General features: G+C 43.0%; 4 protein-coding genes and 1 long non-coding RNA gene across 9 annotated transcripts; 2 read left to right on the top strand and 3 right to left on the bottom strand.

The window, feature by feature from the left end:
- Positions 1 to 951: 951 nt before the first annotated feature.
- On the top strand, positions 952 to 10,054 carry upf1 (UPF1 RNA helicase and ATPase). Of its 2 annotated transcripts, none has more exons than XM_085928912.1 (24): positions 952 to 1,487; positions 1,892 to 2,034; positions 2,542 to 2,631; positions 2,733 to 2,900; positions 2,991 to 3,171; positions 3,298 to 3,459; positions 3,580 to 3,664; positions 3,924 to 4,022; positions 4,179 to 4,287; positions 4,502 to 4,661; positions 4,787 to 4,905; positions 5,000 to 5,164; positions 5,231 to 5,345; positions 5,431 to 5,574; positions 5,655 to 5,868; positions 5,943 to 6,060; positions 6,246 to 6,402; positions 6,482 to 6,624; positions 6,715 to 6,889; positions 6,964 to 7,045; positions 7,128 to 7,292; positions 7,360 to 7,577; positions 7,660 to 7,782; positions 7,906 to 10,054. In XM_085928912.1, exons 1-23 carry the CDS (start codon positions 1,317 to 1,319, stop codon positions 7,777 to 7,779), a joined length of 3,303 nt encoding a protein of 1,100 aa, XP_085785038.1. In that variant the 5' UTR covers positions 952 to 1,316; the 3' UTR covers positions 7,780 to 7,782; positions 7,906 to 10,054. The 2 variants fall into 2 exon arrangements, with proteins under 2 accessions (XP_085785038.1, XP_085785037.1); XM_085928911.1 differs by having other exon boundaries at positions 3,580 to 3,667.
- On the bottom strand, positions 9,531 to 12,615 carry ddx49 (DEAD (Asp-Glu-Ala-Asp) box polypeptide 49). Its single transcript, XM_085928949.1, has 13 exons — positions 12,358 to 12,615; positions 12,104 to 12,227; positions 11,888 to 11,973; positions 11,694 to 11,815; positions 11,445 to 11,632; positions 11,238 to 11,378; positions 11,086 to 11,161; positions 10,943 to 11,019; positions 10,772 to 10,869; positions 10,610 to 10,684; positions 10,458 to 10,546; positions 10,291 to 10,362; positions 9,531 to 10,194 (listed from the first exon to the last, which is right to left on the bottom strand). Exons 1-13 carry the CDS (start codon positions 12,470 to 12,472, stop codon positions 10,039 to 10,041), a joined length of 1,419 nt encoding a protein of 472 aa, XP_085785075.1. The 5' UTR covers positions 12,473 to 12,615; the 3' UTR covers positions 9,531 to 10,038.
- Positions 12,613 to 15,750, top strand: LOC147047576 (uncharacterized). The gene is made up of 3 exons (XR_015068037.1): positions 12,613 to 13,027; positions 13,477 to 13,527; positions 14,912 to 15,750. It is a non-coding gene; the product is annotated as an uncharacterized LOC147047576 (long non-coding RNA).
- il12rb1 (interleukin 12 receptor subunit beta 1) lies at positions 12,709 to 16,485 on the bottom strand. 3 transcript variants are annotated; one of them, XM_085928937.1, is made up of 15 exons: positions 16,303 to 16,485; positions 16,062 to 16,185; positions 15,499 to 15,650; positions 15,297 to 15,433; positions 15,179 to 15,218; positions 14,906 to 15,028; positions 14,754 to 14,830; positions 14,454 to 14,685; positions 14,258 to 14,389; positions 14,079 to 14,177; positions 13,831 to 13,980; positions 13,614 to 13,769; positions 13,468 to 13,543; positions 13,302 to 13,383; positions 12,709 to 13,002 (listed from the first exon to the last, which is right to left on the bottom strand). In XM_085928937.1, exons 1-15 carry the CDS (start codon positions 16,442 to 16,444, stop codon positions 12,754 to 12,756), a joined length of 1,971 nt encoding a protein of 656 aa, XP_085785063.1. In that variant the 5' UTR covers positions 16,445 to 16,485; the 3' UTR covers positions 12,709 to 12,753. The 3 variants fall into 3 exon arrangements, with proteins under 3 accessions (XP_085785063.1, XP_085785061.1, XP_085785062.1); XM_085928935.1 differs by having other exon boundaries at positions 14,754 to 15,028; XM_085928936.1 differs by having other exon boundaries at positions 13,320 to 13,383; positions 14,754 to 15,028.
- A 149-nt stretch (positions 16,486 to 16,634) lies between these two features.
- On the bottom strand, positions 16,635 to 18,665 carry LOC147047574 (uncharacterized). 2 transcript variants are annotated; one of them, XM_085928985.1, is made up of 5 exons: positions 18,465 to 18,665; positions 17,822 to 18,145; positions 17,531 to 17,677; positions 16,942 to 16,979; positions 16,635 to 16,869 (listed from the first exon to the last, which is right to left on the bottom strand). In XM_085928985.1, exons 1-5 carry the CDS (start codon positions 18,520 to 18,522, stop codon positions 16,723 to 16,725), a joined length of 714 nt encoding a protein of 237 aa, XP_085785111.1. In that variant the 5' UTR covers positions 18,523 to 18,665; the 3' UTR covers positions 16,635 to 16,722. The 2 variants fall into 2 exon arrangements, with proteins under 2 accessions (XP_085785111.1, XP_085785113.1); XM_085928987.1 differs by having other exon boundaries at positions 17,822 to 17,926; positions 18,465 to 18,664.
- Positions 18,666 to 19,216: the final 551 nt, after the last annotated feature.

Below are 19,216 nucleotides of genomic sequence, written 5' to 3'. Positions count from 1 at the left end.
TGCTGATGTTTAACGGGGCGTGGCATTGTGAGTGCAAGTACGTATGTGAACGGGGTCGTGCTGCACCGAATAGCTGCTCACAAATGTATAGCTAGTATGTTTGTTTTCTTTCGAGTGACTTCTCACCCTTTTAACTCCTGTGCCTTGCTGTTATTTATTTTTTGTTTGGATAAGGCCTTAAATGTTGGGGTGACCGGTCAGTTCAAAGATATATTTGAATTTATCCAGGCAAATGTGTGGCTACCTCAAAACTATTTTTTAATCTCAAAGCGGACGCAACATTATGACTGTGAGTTCTTGTAAGTACTGTACTTCTGTAAGGGAACATCCCATGAAAGGCCTGTTCTCCGCTTCTGACATTATCAGAGCACTGTTACAATAAGTAAGATTGGCTTTATATAAGGAGGCTTTTCAATAAAGATGATTGAGATGTTAAAAACTGATTGTTGTCATTTGTTTTTTTTTTTTAAGAAAAAGCATTTTGCAACTGTTAGCTGCCATTCAGTATAACATTGGTAATCGAAATGATTATTATTGAGAGAGTTAAAATGACTGTTATTGTGATTTTACACGACTGTTTAAAGGGGGGATAAGCACACCGCAGTGAATCATTGTGATTTTTTTTATTTTACAAAATTGTAATCAAGGTAAAAATTATGTTAGACCAAGTGAAGTGAATTCTACTTTCTCTTTTTTATTTTTTTAAAAGTTGCATAGCATACAGACATTCAAGTTTCCGATTTGCAGTATGAACACATAACATAAAAAAGCACACATTTAAAAAAGCAATACACAACGTAAGATTTAAATACAATTTCAGTTCGAGGGTCACATCAAAGACCTTTGCTAAATATGAACTATGTAAGACATGATTTCAGCTCAGACCAAAAATATATTTATATAAAATGTTGCTTTGTGAAGAATTTACTCAATTGCGGTGATGACGTAACAGTGGGCCGCCGAAAAGCCGCATCACTTGCACGTCTTTGAGTTTGCCATTTGTCGCAAAGCTTTTTTGGCGTTTGTCTTTCGACACCCGGAAACGAGCCCTGAGTGAGAGCTCTTCATGTGTTCGCCTCTCTCTGCTGCTCACTGTAAACGTGAGGGGACGTCACACGTCGAGCGCCGCACAGAAAGAAATCCGTGGCTACTGGACCTTCATCGAGGTTCTGTTCGGTACCATTTTTACCTCCGGGATTACCCTTTGACTTTACGTGTCGAATTCACGTTCCCTTGGCGACAAGCACACAAGGTGCGAACTGTAATTATTTGGACGAACGGCCAGAGAACACTTGGGAACCCAAACTTGAGTCGAGATGAGTGTGGAGGCGTACGGGCCAAGCTCCCAGACCCTCACCTTCTTGGACACCGAGGAAGCGGAGTTGCTCGGAGCGGACACCCAAGGCTCCGAATACGACTTCACCGACTTCACTCTCCCGAGCCAGACTCAGACCCAAGGCCAGACTCCGAGTCAGCTTGACGGCCAGGTTTGTTTGTTTCGTGCCCAGCGACAAACATCATCGCGCGGTGTACTGACGTTAGCCGAAGCTAGTTAGCTGCGAAAGCGTTGCATGCTATGCTAACCCGCTATTATTATTGGACGTATGCGACTGTTAGCTTGTTGCTAAGCTACCCTTCAGACTGAGCCACAAAGTATTCATGTGTGCTTTTGTTTGCCATAAAATCTTGTCAGAAATCAATCTGCATGTTTAGTACTCAATTGTGTGTGATAAAACGTGCTTTGACAATATGGCGACCCTAACGAAACTTTGTTAGAGCGTCTTTTCCGCAATGTGATTTCTCACAGCTAATATTAGCTTCGAGTTGTTAGCATAACACGTTATTGCTACGCTATGCTATGCTAGATGTAAAGCCTGCGCGCGTTCTGCAGGTTAACGGTCCCGATGATGGTCTCCACAACGGCGGAGTGGAAGATTCTGTGGTCAAAGCCAGTCAGCTGTTGGCAGAACTCAATTTTGAGGAGGATGAAGAAGACGCTTACTACACCAAGGACTTGCCCGTGCATGCTTGCAGGTAAGCTTGACAGCAACACGTTGTATAGACCGAAGAATACCTCCACAGTTAACGGATGAAAGGACTGTAATAGTTAAGATAAGTGGATTTGAAGCATGTGCAGACCAACGTCAAAATCCTAAATGTTTGTAGTTTGTTTTGAAAAAACAAAGTAGTGCTAAAACGTATCATTAATGAACTCTTCCGTGTGTAATAACAGGCTTCACTTTGGTCCATATTTAATTTAGTTAATGATTGCCTTCTGCAAATAACTAAAGTATACTTTGATGGCCTTGTGGCCATTAGACAAGCTTTGTATTATGTTGTTTTAACTTCCTATGTGGAAGTACTGTATTCATCAAAAATGTTGTCGTGATAGGATCTTCTTTCTTTGAATATACTCAATAAGCCAGTTAAACTTCTTTTGCATAGTGGCAGGATACTTAACAGTCTATTGAAGAATATTCAATATGCGTCTATCTTTTCTACGCTTTGACTACATCAATTAAAATCCAACACTTTTTGCAGCTATTGTGGCATTCACGATCCAGCATGTGTGGTGTACTGCAACACCAGCAAGAAGTGGTTCTGCAATGGACGTGGAAATACATCTGGCAGGTGTGTAGGCATCCTCATACATTTTGGACTCAGAGCTTCCACCGAATGACAGAAAAGATGAAATAGGCGCTTTCTAATCATTGTCATCCGCTGACTTGTAGCCACATTGTGAACCACTTGGTGCGAGCCAAATGCAAAGAGGTGACACTTCACAAAGATGGACCTTTGGGAGAGACCGTCCTGGAGTGTTACAACTGCGGGTGTCGTAATGTCTTCCTCCTGGGTTTCATCCCTGCCAAGGCTGATTCCGTCGTAGTGCTGCTCTGTAGGTAAGTGACCGTGGCTGACCCGACTGAAACGCACCTCCATCCGTCAGAAGAAGGGCAGTCTCGAGTTTAATGTGTGACATCTCACCACAGGCAGCCTTGTGCCAGCCAGAGTAGCCTGAAAGACATCAACTGGGATAGCTCCCAGTGGCAGCCGCTGATCCAAGACCGTTGCTTCCTCTCGTGGCTGGTGAAGATCCCGTCGGAGCAAGAGCAGCTGCGTGCCCGGCAGATCACTGCCCAACAGATCAACAAGCTGGAGGAACTCTGGAAGGTAGACGCCGGACACGCTCAAAAGCTATTCTGTTGTCGGATGATGCAAGACACTTTCGAAGCTGAGATTGCTCGCTTACCGGCACAACAGTTTTAATACAGATGATGCCGATTGTCTTTCTTTCAGGACAACCCCACTGCCACCTTGGAGGACTTGGAGAAGCCCGGTGTCGACGAGGAGCCCCAACATGTGTTGCTGCGCTACGAGGATGCCTACCAGTACCAAAACATTTTCGGCCCTTTGGTCAAACTGGAGGCAGATTATGACAAGAAGCTCAAGGAGTCTCAGGTATTGCTCTTGTGAATGATCATTTCAAGCCTCTTCAGATATTGTTTACTAACTTTGCAGGTTAGTATTTGATGTATGTCTTTGATGAAATCATTGTCTGTCCATTTTCTCCTTCTGCAGACCCAAGATAATATAACAGTAAGGTGGGACTTGGGCCTGAATAAGAAGCGGATTGCATATTTCACTCTACCGAAGACCGATTCAGGTGGTAATTCCTGAGATTCATTTCTTCCCAGTCATGCAGAAAGATCCTCATCTAATCTCCTCCCACTGACTGCGCACTTCCTCCAACCATCATCATTTAGTAGCATGTGTGCTTGCTTAGTTTTGTTCTTGACTGGCTTTGAGTCAGGTTTTTTTATTATTTTTTGAAATACACATTGTGGATTCACTAGTAAGTCTATTTTGAGTTGAAATGTGAAACATTCTAATACAATAGCTCTTGTGTTCTTTGCCAATATCAGACATGCGCTTGATGCAAGGTGATGAGATCTGCCTGCGCTACAAAGGTGACCTGGCCCCGCTTTGGAAAGGGATCGGCCATGTCATCAAGGTCCCTGACAGTATCCTTTTCACGGATCATCATTTTCCAGCATTACACGCCGAGCTATCGTTGCCTCCTAGTGGCGTTATTGGGATCTTACAGCTGAGTTTCTTCACTGTTGCGGCTTTCCACGTTTTCTCAAAAATGGAGAATTCCTTCATAACTTTTTTAACAGACTACGGGGATGAAATTGCTATTGAACTGCGGAGCAGCGTTGGAGCCCCTGTGGAAATTCCTCATAACTTCCAGGTGGACTTTGTGTGGAAGGCGACTTCGTTTGACAGGTAGACTTTTTCAAGGATTCTTTCACCAGCTGTTTAGTAACATCTAGTGACCGTTGGTATGATGTGGTGGTGTGTCATGATTTGGTGAACACTGAAGGAATTTTTGAATAATAAAAATATAGTAAAAAAAGCTTGTCAAAATCAAATAAGAGAAACTCTAAACGATATCTGTGTCTGACAGCGATGCTAACCATTCATGCTTGTTCTCCTGCAGAATGCAGAGTGCTCTGAAGACCTTTGCCGTGGATGAAACCTCAGTGTCAGGTTACATTTACCACAAGCTCCTGGGTCACGAAGTGGAAGATGTTACCATCAAATGTCAGCTGCCCAAGCGCTTCACTGCTCAGGGCCTACCCGATCTCAATCACTCGCAGGTCAGTCTCGTCAATCGTTCCCTTTCCGGTTGCCTTCTTTGGACATTGAGCTTTGTTGCTAATGAAGCAGTTTAAAAAGAAAAGGTTTTGATGTTCCTATTTGAATTATGATCCGTCGTGCATAGGTGTACGCTGTGAAGACGGTGTTGCAGAGGCCTCTCAGCCTTATCCAGGGTCCTCCTGGCACCGGCAAGACCGTTACCTCGGCCACTATTGTCTACCACCTGTCACGTCAGGGCAACGGGTAATCATTTCAAAAGCTTTCTTCGTCTTGACATTAGTTCTGAATCCTGTCATTCATCTTTGTCACTATCGACTGTCTCATCCTGTCTTCGTAGACCAGTCCTGGTGTGCGCTCCCAGTAACATTGCAGTGGACCAGTTGACCGAGAAGATTGACAAGACTGGCCTCAAGGTGGTCAGGCTGTGCGCGAAGAGCCGTGAGGCTATCGAGTCACCAGTGTCGTTCCTGGCATTGCATAACCAGATCAGCAATATGGACAGGTCAGTCTATCTATTGGCAGTGTTATGTGGAGTTTCTGTAGTCATCCTGTAGTATTTTAATTTTAGCATGCCAGAACTTCAGAAACTTCAGCAGCTGAAGGATGAGACCGGCGAACTGTCCTCTGCCGACGAGAAGCGCTACAGAGCTTTGAAACGCACCGCTGAGAGGGAGCTGCTCATGGTGAGTCCAAGCAAAATGTGAAGCTTCTCTCAAGCTGACTTTGAGTGTGGTTGAAACGAGTAACTCTCATTGTCTTTTGTTGCAGAACGCCGATGTCATCTGCTGCACCTGCGTCGGTGCAGGGGACCCGCGCCTGGCCAAGATGCAGTTTCGTTCCATCCTGATTGACGAGAGCACCCAGGCCACCGAGCCTGAATGTATGGTGCCTGTTGTGCTCGGAGCAAAGCAGGTAGCTTGTTGAATGGAAAGGAAAGGAGTCAGTCCCATCTCGAATATTTACTTTTTTTTTGTTTTGTTGCCATGGTGTAGCTCATACTGGTGGGTGACCACTGCCAGCTTGGTCCTGTGGTGATGTGTAAGAAGGCAGCCAAAGCAGGGTTGTCCCAGTCCCTGTTTGAGCGCCTGGTGGTTCTGGGCATCCGGCCAATTCGCCTTCAGGTCCAATACCGAATGCATCCAGCTCTCAGCGCCTTCCCGTCGAACATCTTCTACGAGGGCTCCTTGCAGAATGGCGTCACGGCAGGTTTGCTCCGATCAATTTGAGGAGAATGAGGTCTTTTACCCGCAGAGATGAAAAACGTTTTTTTTTCCGCCCAGCTGACCGCATCAAGAAGGGCTTTGACTTCCAGTGGCCACAGCCGGACAAACCAATGTTCTTTTATGTGACACAAGGCCAGGAGGAAATTGCTAGCTCTGGAACTTCCTACCTGAACAGGTAATAGTCCACTGCAACATACTCTGGGAGGAAAATTATGGGACCCCTTTGAAAGTTCTCAAAATGGGGTCTAATCTGCGTAACCTTATATTCCACACTTTGTCCTCCCACTGTTTATTTCAACAGTAAGCCTTTTCTTGCTCCTTGATTGTTTTTTTTTTTTTCCTCCCTCTCTCCTCGTTAAGGACTGAGGCTGCAAATGTAGAGAAGATCACCACCAGGCTGTTGAAGGCGGGCGCCAAGCCCGACCAGATTGGGATCATCACCCCGTACGAGGGTCAGCGTTCGTACCTGGTCCAATACATGCAGTTCAGTGGCTCTCTGCACACTAAACTCTATCAGGTACATCAGCCAGCCCCAAAGCACACCAACCTTTTTATACAAGTAACACGCTTGCTTGTGTCATCCCGTCTCATAACAGCAAGTGGAAATTGCAAGTGTGGACGCCTTCCAAGGCAGAGAGAAAGACTTTATCATCCTGTCTTGCGTTCGCGCCAACGAGCACCAGGGCATCGGCTTTTTGAACGATCCGCGGCGTCTTAACGTGGCTTTGACCAGAGCCAAGTAAGGAAAAGCAGCATTTTGAGAGAATCCCAACTCAACACGCCTGTTTTTGGTTGTATTTATTGACAATGTGATGTGTCCTCTGTGCAGATACGGAGTGATTATCGTGGGCAACCCCAAAGCGCTTTCTAAGCAGCCGCTGTGGAACAACCTGCTGAACAACTACAAAGAGCAGAAAGTCCTGGTGGAGGGACCCCTGAACAACCTGAGGGAGAGTCTCATGCAGTTCAGCAAGCCACGCAAGCTGGTCAACACCATCAATCCCGTGAGTTCCAAGTCCACACTCGGGAGTGGAAGAAATAAATGTAAATAACCAATTTTTCTTTGGTTGTGTTTTAGGGCGGCCGTTTCATGAGCACTGCAATGTACGATGCCCGCGAAGCTCTCATCCCCGGCTCTGCTTACGACCGCAGCAATACCGGTGCTTATTTCACGTCGGAAAAAATTGCCACATTCATCAAGGGCGTTCCTTATCGTCATCGACTGTTTCTTTTGCCTTGCAGTCGGTCGGCCGTCAAACATGTACTTCCAAACTCACGACCAGATCGGGATGATTGGGGCAGGCCCAGGCCACATGGCTGCAATGAATCTCCCCATTCCCTTCAACCTGGTGATGCCTCCCATGCCGCCGCCAAGCTACTTGGGCCAAACGAACGGCCCCGCCGCAGGTACGCCATGGCAACGATAAAGCGAGGAACGGACTGATCCCGTATTAAAATCCTTCTACACGATCAGGCCGTGGAGCGATGAAAGGGAATAAGCCAGGGCGCGGTGGGCGCCAGAGGCCTCGTGGTTCAGCAGCCCAAGGTGCCACTCATGGACCAAACAGCCAAGCCAGCCAGGACGGGGCCTCGCAGTCCTTCTCGCAGGGGCCACTGACTCAAGGCTACATCTCCATGAGCCAGCCTTCCCAAATGAGTCAGCCTGGTCTCTCCCAGCCTGAACTGTCTCAGGTGAATCAATGTAGTGGTTGAGAATCACTGCCTCAAATCGAGCCATTTAACCAATGATTTTTCTTTCTTTTCATCTCTACAGGACAGTTACTTGGGTGACGAGTTCAAGTCCCAGATCGACGTGGCTTTGTCCCAAGACTCGACTTACCAGGGCGAACGCGCATACCAGCATGGTGGGGTGACTGGCCTGTCACAGTACTAGAGTGTAAGTGCATCAACTTGGGACTTTTTGCAAATCATTACTGCACTTCGATTCACTTGCTCACATGGGGGGGAAAAAATGGTGTTGCTTTTTGCTTTCAACAACAGTCTGTTGTCTTCCTTGCAGGTTGCTTGAAGAAGTGAGCTAAGCTTGAGCTGAGCTTAGTTCACTAGCTTTTTAATCTGGGAAATAATAAAATCATAAAATGGATACCTGTTTTCCTCTGCTACAACCGAAGCACCACCGAGTGAAAGCGACGGAATAGCAAACCAATGACCAGCGAGAGAAATAAGAGGGTGGAAGACGAGGGCACGAAGAAACGGTGCGAGGAAGAGGCAAAAGGCCGGTGGACGGGCAGTAGGCGGGCACCCACGGCGGTGCAAAGGAACGAGGAGGGAAGTCGACAAGATGGCCACGGGTTGTCCAGCTGCCGAGGGGGAAGCGAGATGACACGCCGGTGGGTGGTCTCGAGGCTCAAACGCCAACCCAAATGTCCAACAAACATCCTTCGCCTCGCAGACGCCAAGGAAAGAGGGCGGGTGACACTCCCAAGTTTTCCAGCTGAATTTGAAGAATTGGTTCTCCTGACTCGCACGAGGCAGGATCGCACAACCAGTGATTCGACAGGCAATGCTTTCAAAAAATATATATCATCCTCAAAAAATGTCCAACTCACGAGAAGTCCTGGACCCATCTAAATTTGTTCGATATTGGGATGAGGGTCCCAAAATCCTCAGCGGGGCCTCTGAAGGAAAAGTGGAAGTCGACACACATTCTCTCTCTCTCTTTCTGTCTCTCTCTCCCTCGGAGAGGAAAGGAAACACTTTCTGTGTTTGACACTGACCATCCGGAGCCTGGAACTGAGAAACCGAACCACTTGCCTTGGTAACCACTGGGTCTTTCACAAGGTCTTCTAATGGAGTGCTTTAGCACCATGCATCAGTGGTGGACTGGCTTAGGGGATTTCAGACTTTTTCCAAGGCATGGTACACAAATCCCACCCATGCCGCACACTCTTGAGACCATTTTCTTCTTTGAAGTAGCTTTTTCGAATCAGCACAAAATTGAGAAAAGAAAATAATTGATTATATATAACCTGACCAGCATTGAATAACTAGTTTCTGTAGCAGTCATGGCTATTGCTTTCTCTAATCTTTTTTTTTGGGTGGGGGGAATGCAGCAGTGCTGAGTAACGAGGTGTGAATTCAATTAAGAGTCGACCCCCCCCCCCCCCCCCCCCATGCTTGAGGAAACCTGTTATGTTGATCACATGAAGGGGGAAGAAAAGGAAGGTGGCTTGGGAAGAAACGGACGAGGCACACGTGAGTCTGCAAAAACACACTTGCCGCCGTTGTGAATCATGCCAGGCTAATAGTTGTCGCCCAGTCACGGTGAAGGGGAAAAAGTGGTAGAACATTTGGCATCAAACAATTTCTAATCTGGAGAACTGAACTGATGGACAATGGCAGTTTTGGACTTTGAATCAGTGCCTATACGTTTGTTTCAAAGAAGAAAAAGTAAGAATGTACTGTTGTCAAGTCTGGGGGGGGACACCACAGGGCTCCATTTTGATTTTTATACATGCATTATAGAGATGAAGCCACCTTCCTTCCTTCCTTGTCTGGGGTGAAATCAATGGAGGATGGGCTATTTTTTGTTTTGCTTCAGTGGAATTTTGATGAATCCAATGCCGATTTAGTTGCGTTGTGGAATTCCTTAGCTTGTTGAATTCTATTTGCTTTTGTCGTTTCTTTTTTCTCAGTCGTGTGTCTGCTTTTACTAGTTGGTAGCAACGTGTTGCCATCAGGAATGATTTTAGATTCTCAGACTGCTTGTGGTTCTAGTTTGATCAAGTATAGATTTAGTTTTTACCTTTTGCCACCAAGTTGCGCTTGATCTGTTTCTAACATGTAATGGCTTTCACAAAAAAAAAAAAAAATCAATCGCTTACGTTTTGTCATCGGAGCCAACGTGTTTGCATCGTGTAATGTGTAGTGAACTTTTGCGGTCTCATGTATTGTCAACATCTAAGGGCAGCGCTTTCAAGTGAGTCATCCATCCATCCATCAGCGGGATGTAAATATGAAGTACAAGCGAGCAGTCTCATTTCTTGTGAAGTGATCGAATGAAAATACTGCCAAGAACTGATCATTTCATTTATGATATCAAAGAAATGTCATGTTGATTTGCAGACAGTCACAAATATGAAAGTATTTGATATTGCACAGTAATAAAAAAAGCAAACCACCCCAACAAGTGTCAATCTGTTCCTTGTTTTGCTTTTTTCTGAAATTTCCTTTTGAGCTGCACTTGTCTCTGTCTCTCAATGTTCTTCTGGATCTGCTCTTTGAATTTCTTCTTCTGGCGCTTGAGCTTCTCTAGTTCTGCTTTCCTCTTTGCCTCCATGTCTGGATCCTGGAATCAAGACAAACCCCCAAATCGGAAATTGTGCTACCAGTTTTTTTTTGTTTCGAACTAATACAGAAAACCCAATGTACACTAAAGACTCACCTTTCCTTCCAAGATCATGTCTTTCCTCTTATTGATCTCCTTTTTTTCATCAAAATCTGAAGACTCCAGCCTCTACAAAAAAAACCCCAATATGGTACTTTATTGAAACAGGCCATCATTTTCATTTATATTAGGTAAAAGCTGAAGATATGATGCAAAGCGCTTACTATTTCACACTCTCGTTTGGTCACGTTGACCTGCGTCAGGATCTTCAGGACTTCTTTCTCTTCCACTGCAAACTCCTTCATTTTAGTCTCTGAAGAAAAAAAAAAAAAAATTGACCAAATGAAGAGTTTGTGTGGATTGTTTAACGACTTACGACTTTGTTCTTCAATGGCATGGACGAGATGGATGTCGTACTGCGTCACCAGTGTGATGGACACGCCGTTCCTGCCTGCAGAGGAACAACAAAACACCTCATGAGACTCAGTCAAGGTGAGGAATTGTCGAATCGTTGAGCAAGCATTGAAACGGCGACGACCTGCTCTGGCTGTTCGGCCCACCCTGTGGATGTACGTTTTTGGCAGGCCGGGGGTGTTGTGGTTGATGACAACCTGTACAGTTGGAATGTCCAAGCCCCTATTGCAAAGTCAAAAGGTGAGTGAGTGAATAAATGAGTGAATCATCAAGTGTTGTCGGGGAAGCTTCTTACCTGGCGGCTACATCTGTGGCGATCAGGATTTTATAGACGCTGGCCTTGAACTTGGCCAGATTGGCAAATCGTTGTTTCTGGAATTGCAAAAGAAGAGAGCTCACCTCACAGCTCGCACATCTTTATGTCGAGTCCTTTCTCACCTGTTTCATCATCGAGTGGAGGTTGATTGTAGGGAAGTCAAATTGGCGAAGCATCATGGTGAGGACTTGACAGCTCCTGTGGGAAATCAAAACCACGTCTTTTTGGACCAACCGGTACATACAAAGCAATGTTATCTGTTTTGAGGTCTTACTTGCATGTCTTGGTAAAGATAATGATGGACCAGTCGTCATGCTCGTCCGTTAAGGTCTGGATCAGGTGTACCAGGTAGGCGTCCTTCACCTTCTCCGGAGTCAGAATGAACCTCTGGTCCAACTCCTCCACCGTACGCGTCCTGGTAACGAGATTGACTCACAGATTAGCGTTCTACCACGCGCCACGTGATTCGCAGGACGCTTACTCGGACGTGCTCTCCCAGAAGAAGGGTTTGTTCATGGCGATGCTCTTCAAGTCCTGCAGCGTGTCGGTGAGCGTGGCGCTGAACAGAATAGTCTGCCGTTTGGCCGGAAGAACCCCGAGGATCACCTCCAGGTCTTTGGTGAAGTCTGTGCAGCCCTGCTCCAGCAATCGGTCTGCCTCGTCCAAGATCTGCCGGACAAATATTTCATGATGATAGGCTTTAATGATCCATCTTTTTGGGTCAACTCACCAGGAATTGGATCTTCCTCAAGCTGAAAGTGTTGCAGCTCCGGATGTGGTCGGCGAGCCTGCCAGGTGTGGCTACCACCACGTGAGGCTGGTTGGAAAGCTCCAGGGCCTGGCTCACCATGTCTGTTAGTGACACAGAACATCACCAATTCTCCATTTGGAGCATACGTTACTGTTGCCGCAGACCGCTCGTACCCATTCCACCTACGACGATGCAGTCGCGCAGACCCAGCGGCTTCCCCAGGACTCGAAACTGCTCCGCGATCTGGTACGCCAACTCCCTGCATCACAGCATAGTGACACATCATATTAACAGACTGATTAGCATTTTTGTATTTTGTGTAAGATGTGAATGTTCCTTTAAAAGAGCCAGAAGTGCAGCAAGTGTGAATTAGCAGCAGCAACACCAACCTAGTTGGCGTCAGCACCAGGCAGAAGATGCCATAAGGGTCATCTGACAGTTTCTGTAGCACGGGAAGCACAAAAGCTGCTGTCTTCCCACTTCCGGTTTTGGCGCAACCCATGCAGTCACGACCTAGGTGCAAAGATGTGATTTGGTTAGATAACACCATCTTTTGAGACAACAGTCCTGTAAGTGAGCAAACTTATAGATTATTGTGAAATACACTCAAATGAAAAGTTGTTAATATTTACAGCTGTCTTACCTTCTAGAATAGGTGGCATGCAATTTTCCTGGACAGCAGTCGGTTTGTTGATGCCCAACTGCTTACACTGCTTAATGAGCCAGTCAGAGATCCCGAGCGACGAAAAGTCACTCATTTTAGAAGCTTTAAATACGCGCGAATCCCGAAAAAAAAAGTACCAACTCGCGAAAAGACAGAAAAGTTGAGTTGAGCTAAGACAGCAGCATCATGTGCATTTTTCACGATCACAACATGGAGGACATTCTTCTTCGTCGTAAAATAGCAATCGACGAAAGGTTGAGGATTCCCACGGGCTCCTCTAGTGGCCAGCGAGTGAAAGTGCAAGAACGACAGAGCTCAAATCAGTTTATTTGCACCGGTATTTATTCAAAGTTGATAATATGGGGACAAAGAAATTTAACATTCATCCGTCTTCAGATCAAAGATCAATCCTTTCCTGTAGCGCAGCAAGGCAAGGACATCTTCTTGTTCCATGTTTGTCATTTCCTCCTCTTTGGAACTTCTCAGTGCTTGTTGAGTAGAAGAAAGGCTCAGAGCATCATCCCTTGTCGTCTTGATGTCAATGGTTTCCTGGAAATCTTCCTTTGGATGCAACTTGTGCAGTGTCACTTTATTCACCACCTCCTCCTTCTCCTCCAGCATATCCTGTTATTGGTCAGGATATGTTCTGGTAAGTGTTGTGCTCGCAAAACCAAAAGTGACAGTTTTCTCACATCATTTTTTTTTTTTAACAAGGACTTCCGTACCTCTGCCCGCCTTCCTGAAATATGTCAGCAAAAAAACTACCTACCTGTTCTCTTGTGACTTTCGAAATGAGTCTTTTTGAAAGGTCACATGCAGTTTTTTCAAATCCTCTTTATCTTTTATACTCAACATCATCGCAAAAACTTTGGTAAACTTTATCAAATAAAAAAAATAATAAAGATCTATTTGTAGAGATTTACCTGATTGACTGAGTTTACCTGATGAGCAGCAAACTCTAAAATTGGAGGCATTGGTAGTGGAGCAAGTATCTTCTTTTTCATTCTAAAACATGCGGAACAAAATGTTATGTTCACGCTTTAATACTAAATATATATACATATATGAATAAAAATATATCTCACTCACCTTTTCCAGATACACGAGCACACCAGTAAAAGAAAGATGAACAGGAATGACATAACCAAGGTAAGTTTTAACCATCCTATTTGTAAGATGCAATATTAGAAAAGCAGCCCATGCATATTACAGTATGTCAATAAATGTTCCGCTACCTTTCATAAGATTCAGTGTCTGTGTTTTGAGAGTTACTGTGGCCTTTGGACCTTCTCCAACTTTTGTAACTCCAGCTACAGTAAAGTTGTATTTTGTTCCAGGTGTTAAATTTTCCAGACGGTATTCTGACAAGGAAGCTGCTACGGCGTGACATTCTGAAAGAAATATTGATACAATTGAAAAAGATTTTTGGGTGATGTCAAGTCATGTACTCACCAATGTGCTCATTCTCCAAACGTATTTTGCACACATTGTGGTGTGTGAGGAAACCTCGTGCGTCATCTTCGGGAATGACTTTCCATAATAATGTAACAGAATTATGCGTTTCATTGAAGGCCAAAAGATCTTGAGGAGCTACTTTTGGAACTGAAGGGATGAAGATTGTTTGAAAAAAAAAAAAAAAAAAAGCAGATTTTTATTGAGAGAATGACAAGACGAAAAAAAAAACAACCTAATCAACTTACCATTTTCTTTTTTATAATAGAGGCACATTTGAACCGTCTTAGGTCTCTCATGGATGCACAGGTGCTCAAAGTAAACGTAACCTACGTAGTCCTTGATGCCTATAGAAAAGAAAAAAAAAAGCACAAACATCATTTCTCTAAGATAACGAGACAAGCCCAAAATGTCTTTCATAACATACTCTTTCTAAAAAGGTTTCTGTCTCTTTTTGTCTTCCTTGCCACTGGCTTTAAGTCTCCATCTCCAAGCTTGTACCACTCCAGACAGTTATTCATCTCGTTCTGTTTTGCATCCACGAGTGTTTGATTACAAGCTGCCAAATACAAACGACAGCATTTTACAACCAGACATTTCCAAGTTGACTTTCCAACTTGTACCTTTTAAACGGGGAGCCGCTTCCGCTGGTATGTGTACGACGGCTACGGGGGAGGAGCCTGCTGCGTTTCTGGCCATAACCGAGAAGTTGACCGCAGAGTAGGAAACGTAGTCTGTGTATTCAGTCTTGTCGGTCGGATGGATCTCCTTCTTCTTACATGGACATCCCTCGGAGGTTTGTGTGTCCCTCAGGATGTATGACACACTGGGTACTGCTGCTGCATGGTCAACTGGCTAAGAAACATCAGTCATAATGAATTTGATTTTTTTTTTTGGTGTCCATCATCCAAATTTGGACTTACCTTCCACATGAGCGTGACCTTCCGTGCACCTTCTAATTGTATCAACGTCACATTGACCTCCAGCTTATCTTCAAGCTCTGCAAGAATTGACGGCGAGCAGTCGAGATGACAATAATAATGATAATCCATTGAAAGATATATTGTGATGTCACCTGCAGGTACAATGACCAGTGGAGACCATTCGCTCCACAGGGGGTTGCCGGTCACCATGGTCCGATGTCTGATCTTAACCTGGTAAGATGTATGCTTCTGCAGGTTCTCCACAGCTAATTGATCTGTTTAGGAAATACAATAAAGGTCAAGAATAATACATTTGATATTTTCAAATAGTTTTGTAGAAGTACTGTCGTCACTGTAAGTTATTTCATGTTAGTCATCCATCTGACCAAACTAGACTTTTGTTGTTATTTTTGAAGAACACTCACATGCCATTTGACTGGGCCTGAATTCTGTGATCTTCTCTCTCTGTAAAAGAGAAAAAAAATTATTATTACAATAAGAAAAGATGCCAATTGTAATCTGTCAAAAAAAAAAAACAAGAACCTTTTCCCAAGGCTTGCTTTCATCTATTCGAAACCAGACCTCAGCCAAGGCCGGGTATTTCTCTGCAGCCTTCCAGGTCACATTGAGGTGCTTTTGAAACCAGGTCACTGAAATGTCTTCTGGTGCTTCAAATTTAACTGTCGATGAGAAGCAAAATGAATGTTTTGGAATGGTAAAAAAAGCAAAGCAAGCTGAAATGTACCTATTTGGTTGAGTATAGCCGAAGTTTGGTTCGATTTGCACACGGAGCCTTCCACGTGAGCTTCCACCCAAAAGTCAACACGTCGAGATTTGATGAGATTCTCCTCAATGATCTGAGTGCGAGTCTCTCGAATGTTCCCAAAGCTTGTGTCACTATAGATTTGAGTGAAGAAAACAAGTCATGTTCTCAGAATAGGAAGATGGATGGGCACGTTTAAAATATTATATATGTATTATATTATATATGTATTATATAAAAGCAATTAAAAAGTACATTTCTCATCAAATCATCATTTGGCATGCACTTATTGGCTACAACCAGCAGGGGCGCTGTTGATACAGGAGCAACTTAAAGAGACAGTGTGCAAAATGTTTTGATTTTTCAATGTTCATTCATTTAAAAAACAACAACTGTTCATTTCAATCAGATGTCTCCAGGCAGTTTTATTCAGTGTGCAGTTCAAAACAAAACTGAAAGTAGTATTTCAAAAATGCTTATTGAATGATATTATTTTTCCATGACTTTCACACATCAACATTGACATATCCTGAACAAATTCTTACTCAAAGTGAAGTTCAAATGTCACATCTCGGCGTGTTGTATTCATTCTCCATTCACAGTCATAAACAGTTGACTCGTTGTTTCGTCTGAAGCACTGAGGACTTGAAAGAGGCTCGCATTCGGACCCTTTGGCCAAACAAATGATTTCAGGATGAAGTTTTCAGAAGAAATCAAATTAGCAAAGTCCAACTTTACAACTATATTGATCACCTTTAAAGAATATGACAAGCGATGTTCATTTACCTTTGCTGGAACTTGAAGTAAACACGAGGAACATAGAAATACATGGGAGTAGTGAAGTCCAGCCCAAAGTTTCCATGAGATTCAAAGATAACACTTTGCATGTATGTGCGTATGAGAAGAGAGAGAGAGCGAGTTGTTCCATTTCACACAGGTCGGTTTCCTCCGAAATGTCACAGGTTTCAGGTCTTTTGAGGTTCCACAATGTGCAGAAGAAAGCCACAAGTGTCAGCAGAAAAACAACACACCTTTTGTGATACTGACAACTTCTATCCACGTGTATTTGTCGCACCACCCGCCCACACAAGCATGTAGAGACACACACACACACACACTTTCAATTTCTCTCTTTATTTCAGGTTTTCAACAACATTAAAAAAAAAAAAAATCCCACCTCCTGAGCATTATTATTATATATAAAGTTCATTTTTGATGAGGGGGGAGATAAACCTTGACATAGTTGGTATTGTCCGGCTTCTTGGTCAACACGGTGAATTCTTTTTTCGGAAAGTCAAGCACGCTGTAGGCGAAATCAGCCTGGGGCATGTTATTCGATGACACGGTCGCTACCTACGATGAGAGCAAAAACGAAAATGAAATATTTCTTTTGAACATGTTTCCGATAAAAGAATGGCTTCTCACCTGTGTTGAGGGAGAGGAGTTTTGATCTGCTTGATTGACTGAAATAGAACAAAAGTTGAGCAAATCACAAAACATATTTTTCTTCTACCTAAGTTGCCATATCATGACTCAGCAGATCATTCTTTTTCTAGAAAAAAACAAAAGTAATGTAATTTTGCATTTCAAAAATACATCACAGAATTTTTTAGTATTCTAATATTTAATCTAATTATTATTATTACTAGTATTGTTATTGTTATTACATCATTATAAATGAGCTAACTGTCTGTCAATTGTGAACAGATTTATTAAATGAATGAATCATATTTTGAACAGATGAAGGCATATGTTGCATTGTTGTGACATTTTCAATTCTTCCAGTAATGAGGACATGTGGTTTTTCGTCTACATGTTTATAGTCCACGAGTGGGCCTGTGTGGTTAGCTTTACAGGTTAGTGAACAGCTTTAAAATATCACAAAAATATTCTTCAACATAAAAAGCTCAAGTTGGTTTATGTACTGTCAATATTGTTCATGCATATTTACAGATATGGAAACCTTGCTGGAGAAAATGTTGTCACCAATAAATCAAGTAACTCAAGTCCATACCTCGAGTTCGGACGTAACACCTCAAGAACCAGGCCAATGTTGCCGCCAACAAGATGACAGGTAAGACCACAAGTACAGTGATGGTCGTAGTGGAAAAAATGCTTGGCCCATATTCGCTTGTTTTTCTGAGCTCCTGCTCACCAAGAACTGTGGGAGTGGAAAGAAAATTGTTAGACGGATTTTTTTGGTTAGGTTTACTTCACTATGTTGGATACTTGTGAAACAGGTAATTATGGAATTATTTTTTCATCGAAAAGGGAAAATGATAAACAGTCTGAAATATCTGCTTACCAGTTTTGTTGCTCATTTCCTGAACGATCAGATGCACTTTGTTACTTTTCTCGGGCGGTCGGCTTGGTGTGAATAGAGTTGCCCAGTATGTGCCATTGTGCTTTTCTGTGAGGTTCATAATTTGAAAAATGACTGAAAGATTTTCAGGGTAAATGTCCAATCCGTGTTTTTTGGAGCAACTTTTCCATGGACAGTACTCTGCTATTTTTCGTTTGACTAAATAAACTGCAAAATGGCTGCTATTTGTAACGTTGGAGGTGTTAAATGTGAACCGAAGGGTGACGTGGTGGCCCAGGAGCCCCGCGACCTGAGCTCGGCTGCAGCCTGTGCATGGAAACAAAACAAATACTTTGGAATGATTTGTTTAGTGCAAATAATGCTTTTCAATTCAGGTAGAAATCCATGCTTTTTTTTTTTAATTATGATTAATGTCTTTTAAGGCATATTTAAAATCAATGTTTCCAATATCATATTGATTCACTGTATATATTTTTTTTATTTTAATTTTCATAATCATAATATATAACGATATAATGTAAATTTAATTTTCATAATATGAGTAAGCTTCCTTTCATTATTTTTTTTTTTAACTTTGTCGTGTTTGAACGTAGCACACTATCACGACAAAAAAAAAAAGACTCACCATTGATGATCAAGTGCGTTGCTAGCGTCAAAACAAACCAAAGAGAATTGGGCACCATATCCTTGACCCTTATAGGTGTTCTCCAGACTGGTAAGAGCAACCTTCTGTCTATGCATTTAATCTTTTAAATGTAAATGTCTAGTTCAGCTTGACAGGAAGAGTCAAGTGGCAAGAGGAACCCTAAACTCAACTCAGAGATTTGTCAACTTTTTGGCACCTCCTGCTATCTGAGCAAAAAGGTCAAGGGCAACAACTTTTTTCAACGACAATGTATCGTCTCAATTCGAATCCCAAGATTTGACTTTATGAGTGTGTTACATGTCGTTACAGAATGTTGCCAGATGGTGATGGCAATGAAATGATTTCTTTTTTTTTCTGTTTCACAATGTTGCAAATTTGTTTTCTAGTACATCTAGATTTTGAGCCATAACTTTAGATGAACATTTTGGACAATCTTTTACTTTAGATTGATTGGAAATAAACAAAACATATTTTATAAGTATGTTTAAAAGCAGAACTCATATAAAGTTTAACAAAGCCTTTAGCAAACCTCCCGATTCAACAACTTGACAATTAAGAACCTTAAATTAAACACAGTTGTACTCTAGAATGTCTTAAATGAATTTAGATGATTTGATTATAATTTAGACGACTGAAAGAATTGTCTAAAAATAATACTAAACAAACCAAAACCTAAATTTTTAGCATTGATATTATTAATTGTTTTGATAAGTGTGAAATGGCAAAGGACC

The sequence above is a fragment of the Syngnathus leptorhynchus genome, chromosome 13 (assembly GCF_054491065.1).
Source record: "Syngnathus leptorhynchus isolate UIUO chromosome 13, UIUO_Slep, whole genome shotgun sequence".
NCBI classification, from domain to species: Eukaryota; Metazoa; Chordata; class Actinopteri; order Syngnathiformes; family Syngnathidae; genus Syngnathus; species Syngnathus leptorhynchus.
The sequence above is the reverse complement of the archived record's forward strand: the minus strand, read 5'-3'. Positions and strand labels throughout refer to the sequence as shown.

Bases quoted from the DNA above. Each gene is read 5' to 3' on its own strand.
- upf1 (XM_085928911.1), top strand. From the start codon at position 1,317: ATGAGTGTGGAGGCGTACGGGCCAAGCTCCCAGACCCTCACCTTCTTG. The intron at 5,869-5,942 runs GTTTGCTCCGAT...TTTTCCGCCCAG, and splicing joins GCAGAATGGCGTCACGGCAG to CTGACCGCATCAAGAAGGGC. The intron at 7,046-7,127 runs GTGCTTATTTCA...TTTGCCTTGCAG, and splicing joins TTACGACCGCAGCAATACCG to TCGGTCGGCCGTCAAACATG.
- ddx49 (XM_085928949.1), bottom strand. From the start codon at position 12,472: ATGAGTGACTTTTCGTCGCTCGGGATCTCTGACTGGCTCATTAAGCAG. The intron at 11,162-11,237 runs GTAAGACCTCAA...GATTTCCCACAG, and splicing joins ATCTTTACCAAGACATGCAA to GAGCTGTCAAGTCCTCACCA. The intron at 10,870-10,942 runs GTAAGAAGCTTC...ACTTTGCAATAG, and splicing joins GCCACAGATGTAGCCGCCAG to GGGCTTGGACATTCCAACTG.
- il12rb1 (XM_085928935.1), bottom strand. From the start codon at position 16,444: ATGGAACAACTCGCTCTCTCTCTCTTCTCATACGCACATACATGCAAA. The intron at 14,686-14,753 runs GTAAGTCCAAAT...GATGTTTCTTAG, and splicing joins AGGTCACGCTCATGTGGAAG to CCAGTTGACCATGCAGCAGC. The intron at 13,384-13,467 runs GTGAGTGAGATA...CGCATGTTTTAG, and splicing joins TGCTCGTGTATCTGGAAAAG to AATGAAAAAGAAGATACTTG.
- LOC147047574 (XM_085928985.1), bottom strand. From the start codon at position 18,522: ATGGTGCCCAATTCTCTTTGGTTTGTTTTGACGCTAGCAACGCACTTG. The intron at 18,146-18,464 runs GTGAGTCTTTTT...TTCCATGCACAG, and splicing joins AACGCACTTGATCATCAATG to GCTGCAGCCGAGCTCAGGTC. The intron at 17,678-17,821 runs GTAAGCAGATAT...CCACTCCCACAG, and splicing joins GGAAATGAGCAACAAAACTG to TTCTTGGTGAGCAGGAGCTC.